Here is an 11,063-nt window from a genome sequence, read left to right on the forward strand (position 1 = left end):
GGACTATTATCAGAAAGCAGTTTCAATGAAAACTGTTGACATTGTTCTCAAAAGAGTTTACTGAGTTTACTACAACACTGCTAAGAAAATATAATTCCTTTTTTGGGTAAATATAGTTATGATAAAAATATGGTAAATTCCTTGCTAAATGATATTCTTATATTTACAAAATAACTGTAAGATCATAACTTTGAGTGATTTATCTCCGAAAGCATAATGTTCATTATTACTCCTAAAGTGCCTCGCACACTTTTTTGCAGCCATCAAATACCAATATACCAATAGTATTATTACAAGTCACTTTTATTGCTATTAGGGAAAAGGCATCGGAAAAAGCGCATGATCTGTTTGAATAGAGAAATCCAATAAGAAAAGACAATCTTCAAAACAGGTCATCTTTTTATTCAAATTCAGAATTTCTCAATCTATATTTGTCTTTGCAAACTAGGCTGTAAAAAGGGAAAGTTTACGTTTTTTGTTTGTATTTGTTTTGTCGCAAACAGAAATAAATTTGTAACGTCTTAAATTTCACAACCTCATCCATGACAAATAAGGCCACACTGAACTTGGGAGAAATAGTGCATCATGGTTATTCACTGGATCGTAAACCGTATTTCATTTAAGAAAGAATGAAAACAAGCTGCAAAGAAAATTCCAGAAACGTTCCCAGCAAAGGTTTGAATATATTTTATGATACTGTAAGTGTGAATAACAGGATTCTGTGCTTAGTACATCATTGCAAAAAGGCATGTGAAATATTTAATGCATCTCCAAGCTGTTTCCAAACCCACACAGAAATTCCAAGCTCACACAATATCTTACAGGTTTATTATTCTTTGAAGACCAATGACAAGTAATGAATCTTTGCAAGTTTCTTGCAGATGCTACTGCTTTGTTGATTTTCTACTAATTCTTTTGATTCCGTCTTTCAGGCACTGCAACTCTGTCCTACATCTTGGGGTCCCAGGCATGGAACCAGCCGGTGAAAGAGAGTGGCTCATCCCCCTGTTTAATGGTGCTGATGGGAATACCGCGACGGCCAGAAGGGTCTGAATTCAAATAGTCTTGGGCTGAATGAAAAACAAGGATACATTTGTGAACAAATTCTCTTCTGCAATTTCTGCTTATCTTTAATAGCTCTGTTTGTCTTACCAATCTTGAGTGATCCAGTTTTCTCTGTCTCATTGGCTTCCTTTCCAACCCAAACAAAGATCTGGTGAGAGAAATAACGCAAAGGATTTAGGGATAAGGCAGCAATATAATGAGAACAAACACTAAATTGTTTCATTAAAAGTGAAGGCGGCATACCTGATCCCATGTATCCAGAATCATGACATCATCAGGTGCCAGATCTAATTGTGTGAACTCACCGGGCACTTCCTCCGCCTAAATATGATAAGTCAAAGTGGCTGTATCAAAAAATCTAAATAAAACAACTAACCCCCCTTAATGAAAATAGATGGAAACTTAGATACTCACTATAAGCCTGCCAGTCTTGTTTGAACAGCCAAACAGTCGTGGAGGCCTGATTGTCTTCTGCAGAGTAATAGAGGTCTGGTAGTCCTTCTTCCCTCCCAGTGCTGCCCAGAAACCAGCTAACGATGAGGAGTAAACATCAGTTTTCCACAGGACATATTTTACACTGTTATCCTGCTAAAATCAATGTTTTTTTTCAACACTCACTTGGCTCCTTGGTCTCCTCCACCTCAGTGGCAGTTCCTCCAAGCAGGCCGGCAACATACTTAGCTGCAGCCACCTCCTCCGGAGTGGCTCCCTTTCCCTTCCACAGGAACAGGGAATTAGGCGACTTCAGCACAAACACATCATTGGTGTTCAGAGAGGAGGCAGTGGGCTCCACCTGGGTCAGTGAGAAACAAAAGAGGGGGAAAATAGTATCAATCGCTCACTATAAAGCGAGTTTAGTTCAGTTTATGTAAATTCAATGTGATAAACAAAGCTGACCTCAACAGCCCGTGTGGCTTTGGTGGAGCTCTGGCGGATATGGAAGAGTCGTGTGCTGCCAGGCTTGCTCTCGCCAGACTTGCGGGATGTCCCACCCAGGTGGACAACCAAAGGCTTGGCCTTAAACAAACTCACAAGATGAGGGGGTTCTTGGCCCTGAGTGACACGAACCTGCCAAGACACAGCAGTAGCTTAGCCTACATATAAGATGAGGACAGAGGTGATAGGAGTTGTTCACCCTATTGAAAGGCAGGAGTAAGTCAATAAAGGAATAGTTCCTTTCAAGTTCAGTTCATTTTTGGAAACACACTTTGCTTTCATGCTGACAGATAGCTGAGAAGATCAATACCACTCTTATGTTGAGAGTGGTAGTGATCTTCTCATCAACTCACGCCAAGCGTATTTCCCAAGATGTCAAACTATTCCTAGAAAGAAAAACCTGAGTAATACCATAGATTGACACAGTAAATATCTTACCTGGGTAGCTGCTCCATCCATGGAATTGTCCAGGTCAACGGTGAGAAAGGCTGAAGCACCCAGTTCATCCTTAGCGCACTTCCGCCCTTGCCTACAGCAAAGCCATAATGTATTTAGAACTTTTTCAAGAAGTTTCAAGCTAAATCAATGTAGATATTTACAAAGAAAAGCAACGCTGGTTTACCAACCACCTTAAGCAGTCAACAGCCCCAGCTCCTAGACAGCAAATTGATTTAATTGAATACTATATAAATATAATTTAAAGGCACATCCTAATATATTAGTATACTAGTAGATACGTTGTATAAAACAACTGTTAAGTCAGCTATATGAATGTGTGAATATGCTTCTGTGTGAATTGTGTATACTAGAAAAATAAAATACTAAGATGATTCCTGCATTAATCTCCTGTGGCCCTGTCTTGTAGAGGGACCCTGTGTAGATGTTTTTAGACCTTTATTATTTTTCTTTTTTTTGTGCTCACATTGTGCATAATCCTAAACAAAGGGGGGGTTGATAGAGGCCCAACAACAATATTTTGCCCTGGTCCCCCCTAACAGGTAAATCTGGCCATGCTGAAAAGGTTGCCCTCACCAGGTGTAGATGATATGCTTCTCTCTGCCTCCCGCTTTGTAGGAGTACAGCACCAGGTAACAGTCACCTCCAAAGAACTGTCCATAGGTGGATGGGTCCACAGGTACTTTAGCACCTCCTTCCACACGCCAAATCTACAGACACCCACTATTGTCACATCTTAACATTGATATCTGAAGACGTGAAAATACAGCATTAGCTGGTTCGGCTCATGAACATACCTGGACTTTCCCAGAGCCATCGTCCACCATGCCGTGCTGGGCAGCCATGCTGATGTTGTCATGGAGTTTGGAGGAGTCAAAGGGAATCTGAACCACCTTGGCGATGTGACCGATGGTGTATGCCTTACTTGGGCCAGTGGTCTCATCCTTGTCCAACCAGTTGAAGAAGAACTGCTTAAACAGGGTGGTCTCACTCCCTGCTGGCATTACCTGGACCTGTTCATGTTAGAAATTGACAGAAGAGTAAGCATATTTACCAAAAGGAAGACAAGACAGGAAGAATGAAGTTCTGGTAGCAACATTCACTACATGGCCACATTACCTGAGTATTTTGGGGGTAATTCTTGTCTTTGATGAACTTGTTTGCAGAAGTCATTGCTGCTTTGCGCTCATCTGCATTTGCCTTCTGCCCTGCAGTTTGGGGTGTGGTATAGTGGTTAGAGAATACAAACTCTGGTCAAATCTATAAATTAGTCATATTTTCCCAGTTGGAATAACTTGGAAAGGAGTGCTGAATAACAACGTGTTGCTATGAGCAGACTGAACATTGATAAAGATACAAAACAGTGTCTCCAAAGAAAAAAAAGGTTGCAGAAATGATATATGTTATGGTGCATTACCTTTCCAGACAAAAATCTTGTTGTTTCCTCCATTGTCCAAGATGTAGCAATCACTTTGTGAGAGCATGTTTTGTTTGAAGGGGTTTTTATCAGCCACCAAAGTTGTCGTCATGGAGCCGGTAGCATCAGAAATCTAAAAAGTAGAGAGATAAAAAAAAATATCTACATTTATAATCTGAATCTTTTAAATACTGTAACATTTATCAACATTAATTTAAAGCTTGATAGTTGCTCATATTTACCAAATAGAGAGATGCCACGTTATTCTTCTTCGTGTCGGTGGGTACATCATCAGGGCTTCCTGATGGTAGGTTGGGCTTGGGTCCAAGCACCTGTAAATAAGCCAACACGGTCTCACGGCAGTTCGTATAATTGTCACATTATTTTTAATCTATTGATTTGTGTACAACAACACGTTTATCTCGTTTTTTTCGTGGTGGCCAGCACGAAAAGATTAACGGGGAAAGCAAACGTCACACCCCGGGACACGATCCGCGGTCTCTGGGGGACACGCGACAACAACAACGGGACGGCGGAGGTTGGGTTTAGGATAAAAACAACGGGGAAAGGACACCTCACATGCCAGGAGACGGCCGTGGGGGCAGCGCGACAATAACGGGACGGTTGTGATTAGGAAAACAACGGGGAAACAAAACGCCACACGCAGGACGCAATCCCCGGTTTCCTGGGTGAAATTCCTGTAGGCCTATTGTTTGACCCATCCACCACCACGGGTGAAAGTCCTGTATTATTTGACCCATCCACCACCCCAACCAACCTCTACGCGGATTTTCGGTTTTTCATACTACTCCCTACCGTAGTCGTGCTGTGATCACGAAATGTGCTTCCCATTGAAATACATTACTTTACATTTTCGTGCTGGCCACCACGGAAAAAAAACGACAAAAACGTCCCTGTGAACATAAATCAATAGATTAAATAACGTGACCATTTCACGAACTGCCGTGAGACTGGGTTGAATAAGCACACACTCACAGACTGCAACTTTGCACATCCATTCTTCCTAGCAGCCAAAGCCAGATGCATCCTGAATAAAGCTGTCCAAATTTAAAGGTAAAAAAAAAAAGCCTCACTTCAATGACAGCTTCTGGTTCAGAGCCTTCTTCAATCATGTGTAAGTCACCACGACCCCGTCGCTCATTGTCGCGGATATCTTTGGCCAGGTCGGTGGTTTTTATGCGTTCAAATGAATTGGATTCACTACCAGACCAGTGGAAGATAGCCTAGCATTTCACAGAGCAGAGGAAAAGAAGATGGAAAGAAAGTTATGGTGAAACATTGCAACATATCTCACAGTCTAACATATTTTGTAGTCTGTCTTCTAGATAGATCACCTTTCCCAAGTCTATGATGAAGCAGTCTCCTTTATTGAAGCTACTCCAGGAAAAGGGCACCTCCGAGGCTCTGATTGTCCGACGACCTTTAACGTGCAGCAGGCGTTTGACATCTACCTCGTTGGTCACCACATGCGCAAAGCCTGAGGCTACTCCACCTTCCTTTGACAGGAGGGAAGTCAAGAAGATTAAAGCATTAGAACTATTACATTAAACTACAACTGCATTGTTTGTCGATTTCAAAGCATAGCCTACTAATTAAAGATGTAAAGATTGTTTGACATTTTGGGAAATATGCTTATTTGCTTAGTTACCAAGAGTTAAATAAAAAAGATTGATACCACTCTCATGTCTTTACACTAAATATAAAGCTACAGCCAGCAGCCAGTTAGCTTGACTGGGCATATAAAAGACTGAACACTCAACTCTCGGCACGCTTTCCTAAAATGTCAAACTATTCATTTAAAGATGTATAGATTCTGGTTTATCTGGATTAGTATTTCAACACCATATTTTCCACATCTGTGATACTAAAACAAAACACTGGCTATAGTCTGTTTTCCAGTGGCCTATTTCATTTCCTCATCTGATGTTTTGGCATTAGAGAGCATGTTTCTGCTTGCCTTGTTTGACAGTTTAAACTCCCCAAGGAAAACTTGAGTGGAAAACCTATAGCAGCAACCAATCACGACTCCAAACATTTGCCAAAAAAAGCAAGTGACAAGTTCTACTTCTCAGACAGATAAATATGCTTAGGTCATTACATTGGTTTCATTTGTTTTTGTTGTCTGGTACAAATAAAAGTAATTTGTCTCTCTTGGTTACGAAAGACAAATGTCATAACTTTTTTATTTCTGTAAAAATGTGTTTTAAACTATTTACCACAGGCCAACTCTACAGACACCCACTATTCACATCTGTCACATCTACACATTGACATCTGAAGACATGAACATACAGCATGGGCTGGTTCGGCTCGTGAACATACCTGGACTTTCCCGCAGCCATTGTCCACCAGCATTATCATGTTATTTTAACTATCATGTTTCACTTTTTACCTTGTATTTGATGCCAGATTTAAAGTAGCCCATGAAGGTGACAGACTCTTGGTTTTGAAACTCAGTGAACTGTCTTGGTGCTCCGTGCAGGAAGTCATCCAGTTGCATCATAAAGATGGCAGCAGCCCCTTTCTCATCCTGGGAAGCTTTCTCGCCTGTGGTATAACAGATAACGGTAAAAAAAATCAATGAATGACTGTAAAAAAAGAAAGCGTATAGACAAACAAATGAGGGGAATTTAATTCTATAAGCCAGAGTTTATTTTAGGTGTCAGCAGAGAATATAAGTCCAATACCAATCCACGAGTGAATGTTGTAAGAAGGAGCAGAAGTGGTGTGAAGCACTATGTAAGAGTCTCCAGTAAAGAAGTCTCCATGGAGTTCAGTAGGGACAGGTGCCAAATCCATTTTCTCTATCCGCCACACCTGAAGGCCGGGCTTCTTCCCTGCAGTAGCGAACTCCTTGTGTGATGCCATAGTGATCAGGGCCTGAGGGGAAACATGCCTTCATTAACAAGTAAACTATCAGGCTACAGCAAGAAACTGTAACTAACCTTATAACACAAGAGCTGATAGATTGTAAGATTGTACTTTCATACAGGGTTGAAAAGATTATCTGATTAATCAACTTCTTGATTAACAGAAAAAGAACTGAAAATTTAAGTCACTTTTCAAGCATAAATGTCAAACAATGTCCAGTTCCAGTTCCTCAAATATGCGGATTTGCAGCTTTTCTTTTTCTGATGTGACTGTAAACTGATTATCTTTGGGTTGCTTGAACAAAACAAGCAATTTTATGACCTCTGGATTTAATAAATTGCAATTTTCACTAAACTCAATGAAGAAAATATTAGATAATTGCAGACATAGTTTCATACAGATTTAAATTCTGCCATTAAGACTCAAATCAGGTAACCATTCTCATCATGTTTGGTTTAGAAAAACCAGGAAAAGAAACTCTTCAAAGTTATACAAACACTGGGATCCCCACTCTTTATTATTACCTTGATATTGAGAATCTCAGGAAAATAAATGGTGTACATCACAAAGTATTTAAACAATTCACTAAAACAGTTCTATCAATAGTGCATTGTGTTGCTTTATTCCATTTCCATTAAACATTTCCATTTATCCAAGAACAAAAGGTCCATCCCTTATTTACTCAGCAGCATTTGTTGCCTAACCTGTAATACAGGTAACTTACCCTGAATTTACAGAAGTTGAATGTGTTGAGAAAATCACTAGGGAGTGGCCTCTGCACTTACTGCTAAACTGCAATGCAAATTGTTTTGTGGTATTTTTGAGCAGGAAAAGCCTCTCCTCACAGCCAAAGACAAAATGTACCTTATACTGTACAGTGTAATCACGACTTATATATTCAAAATTATGTTACATAATTGTCAAAATGCCTCTGTGTAAAGCATTAACTATTGTGCAGAATCAGGCAAAGCAGAACTTGTTGCTATGAATAATTAAGGCGAATTTCTTTAAATGTCAAATAAGCAATTGGTCTATAATTTCATACATGCCATCTGAACAGTTAAAGAAAGTTTTTATAGCCTTCCATAACATTACGTGCAGAATATTAACAATATCCTATTACCTGGTGAGGACAGAAGACAGATGCTGGGTTAGAAGAAGCTGATACTGCTGCACTGCTGCTCTTCCAGGTTTCCGCCCAGGCTGTCTGCACTCAGGTCTGCTATATAGTCTGCAGAGACATCCGCGTGGTGACAAGAGGCGTGTCCAGTGGAATCCCAACCCAACCCAGAGCAGCAAAAATAACATATGTAACCGCATGTAACAATGCTTGATTAAGTAAACAATTTGAGAGCTGATATGCGAAAGAAAACCAAGGCAAAACCATCAGGATCACAGGCAAACTCTTAAGTGGAATCTGGATCAGAAGTGGAAGTGGATCAACACCCACTGCTAAGAAGCTTTCCTTTTTATATTTCAAATAAAATCTGTCATGCTTTAACACCCTACACTAACACTCTGTGTATGCAGCCATCATAAATGCAAATGGGCGTAATTTGTTTAGATCATAGACATTTAGGAGTATCTGTGTGATATGTCTACAGCTATCAGCCAGATAGTTTAGTATAATGAGCAAAAGCTAGCCTTGCTCTGCTGTGAAGGCACAACAGAAAGAAAAACTGCAGAATTATTTGTGACAGGAAAGCCATCTGGACAAAATAAAGGCTGCTTCTATTAAAAAAATAACACACCAACATGCATAACATGGTGTAAGGAGAATAAAAACTAGAGCCAATATGAGCTGCTGAATCATTTCCTTCTTAAGCCCCATAGAAGATCTGTAATGGCAAGAACATCTCTTGGGACTCATTTGAGTGTGCATGTTACACACTCCTCTTGGCTGGTTGGCAATTACATTGCTGCTGTTTTAGCAAGTATGTCTGTGGTGTGATTGTCTGGCACTGGCCTGTCAGAAGCTAAAATTTGTGACTACTCTTACTCCTATGTGGCAGCTTGAAGGCACAAATCTCTCCTCTGAGCTCTGGCGGTCGCCTCAGGTTAGGACTGGGTCCATCACTCCTACTATCAGAGCTGCATCAGCACATTCTGTCTTGTAGGGTACACACACAACTTACACAGTCCCTGACTGGGACATACCAACATGCCTCCACAAGACTAAACACAAGTGTACACACAGAGACACATACACTGCCACACACACACACACACACACACACACACACACACACACACACACACACACACACACACACACACACACACACACACAATCCTAACACTGTGGCTAAACACAAAGGCTGCTAGCTACAAGCTACTTGTTCTAACTTGAGTGCAACCAAAATGCACTTCATATTGCATAATCACGAAGGCTGTTTTCATAGCCAGCAGGGCTGACATGAAGACATAAGCAGCCCTCAGCAGTATTTAGCTGGAACACTGCTGTAAAGCATATGGTCATCTCACAAATCTGACAACAGGGCTTTATCCTGATTGAACAAGGGAAAGGCCTACATATAGTCTAGATTAGTGGTTCTCAAACTTTTTTCAATAATGTACCTGCTGTGAAATATTCTCTGTGCCAAGTACCCCCTGACCAGCGCAAAGCATTTTTTTGTATTGTATAAAGAGGTACATTACAGTGCTGCACCACCCCTGTCTGATTGACTAAACAACAACTTTGTAACTGAAAAACATTTAAATGCTACTTCAAATGTTTAAAATCCATTACTAAATGAATTTACTATTATTGTATAATTTTTAAAATTTAAAATTAACATATTTAAAAAAAATCTCACGTAACCCCTGCAGTGCTCCAAAGTACCCCTAGGGGTACGCGTACCCCATTTGAGAAACACTGGTCTAGATCAGTGGTTCCCAACCTGGGGTCCGGGCACCCCTCAGGGGGGCGGCAAAGATCACAGGGGGGGGGGCGCAAGTCTTTATCTGGTTTGAGGTTGAGGTAAAAAAATAAATATTTGCACGTTAAACAAATTATGATAATACACTAGAATATATAATGTATACAAAAGTCTGTATAAAAACTATGTATTTTTGTTCTTGCTTAAAATTGTAGGCAGGCTACTTAGTAGGCCAAACCTCCGGGACCTCTTAACCTGTGGCCCTTGCTGTCATCAGGTCAGCTGCTAGCTGCTATCATCCTCGTTTTTCCTGCCACCACGGCATCACTATTTTATAAATGAAACATGGCGGAGAAACGTAAAAGTGCTGATAACTCCTCTGTATCAAAAAAGAAAGTAAGGCTCTATCTCAAGAGTTACCTCTACTTTGGTTTTGGAGGGGGGGGGGTCTCAGCTTTTCTTAGACATGAATAGGGGGGGCGCCATGGAAAAAAGGTTGGTTAACCTCTGGTCTAGATCAACGGAAGTACATTTCCAGATTAAAGACTGAAATCCGGCACTTGAGGCTTTGACCCCTCCTTCACCTCTCTGTGTGTCACTGTTCTCAAAATGCCTTTGATATGGCAAACAACAACAAACTTCGAGCTAGCAAGCTACACACTGAAAATGGCAAGTTTTGAAGAAAATTTGGATTGCGCAGCAAGGCAGGCCTGCTTGGTTTTTTCGAGGAATGATTGTAAAGATTTACAAATAATGTGTTTACGGTATTTATTAGGCCTACTATCTAACTGGGATGTTTTGGGACCAATTTGTGGGAATGCTGTGGACGAAGTACACACGGTAATACAGTGGTAAGAGCAAATTATGTTTAACCATGTATACAGCTTATTTATATAGCTCACGTTACTCTATTGTGTGAACAGTTAACTTTATTTGATATTGTATGTGGCATTTTCTTTTGTGGCGTGCAAATTTTCCACCAAAACAAGTTCTTTCCCGAGAACTTTGCAGGGCCACCGTTGCTGAGTCAGGAGCCTGCAAACAACCCAGAGCGTTTTTTTCTCCTATCTTAGAATGTATCTGTGGTGTAGCCAGACCTTAGTCTACAGCACTGTGGAGATAGGTTGGGCAATGCGAGACTAGCCTACATGCAAATACTTGAATCATTGAGTCAAAACTGCCTGCAGATGCATCTAATAAGTTTTAATTTTCCTGCAGCAGCACTTTCAAAAAGCTCATGAAAAAGATCTTTTGCAGCCTTCAACAGGATTTCACTTCTCACTACCCATCATGGTCATTGGCAATTTATCAGTTAGTTTATTTAAGAGTTAGATTCCAGATCATTTTATCTTCCAGATATAAGGAATAAGGCGTTTTGTGACATGCTAATATGCTTTCTCGCCAAGAGTTAGGCTAGA

The 11,063-nt window shown here is 40.5% G+C and overlaps 1 protein-coding gene across 2 annotated transcripts; it reads right to left on the reverse strand.

Annotated features, from left to right (window-relative positions):
• Positions 1-811: 811 nt before the first annotated feature.
• On the reverse strand, positions 812-8,105 carry scinla (scinderin like a). 2 transcript variants are annotated; one of them, XM_031318414.2, is made up of 17 exons: positions 7,890-8,105; positions 6,583-6,775; positions 6,288-6,442; positions 5,230-5,391; positions 4,969-5,118; positions 4,117-4,206; positions 3,875-4,007; positions 3,577-3,665; positions 3,255-3,470; positions 3,034-3,167; positions 2,440-2,530; positions 1,963-2,133; positions 1,684-1,858; positions 1,480-1,595; positions 1,309-1,386; positions 1,153-1,213; positions 812-1,070 (listed from the first exon to the last, which is right to left on the reverse strand). In XM_031318414.2, exons 2-17 carry the CDS (start codon positions 6,761-6,763, stop codon positions 949-951), a joined length of 2,124 nt encoding a protein of 707 aa, XP_031174274.1. In that variant the 5' UTR covers positions 6,764-6,775; positions 7,890-8,105; the 3' UTR covers positions 812-948. The 2 variants fall into 2 exon arrangements, with proteins under 2 accessions (XP_031174274.1, XP_031174275.1); XM_031318415.2 differs by lacking the exons at positions 4,969-5,118; positions 5,230-5,391; positions 6,288-6,442; positions 6,583-6,775; positions 7,890-8,105 and adding an exon at positions 4,866-4,936 and having other exon boundaries at positions 4,117-4,225.
• Between the last annotated feature and the right edge of the window lie 2,958 nt (positions 8,106-11,063).

This window comes from Sander lucioperca, chromosome 11, assembly GCF_008315115.2.
Source record: "Sander lucioperca isolate FBNREF2018 chromosome 11, SLUC_FBN_1.2, whole genome shotgun sequence".
Lineage (NCBI taxonomy): Eukaryota > Metazoa > Chordata > Actinopteri > Perciformes > Percidae > Sander > Sander lucioperca.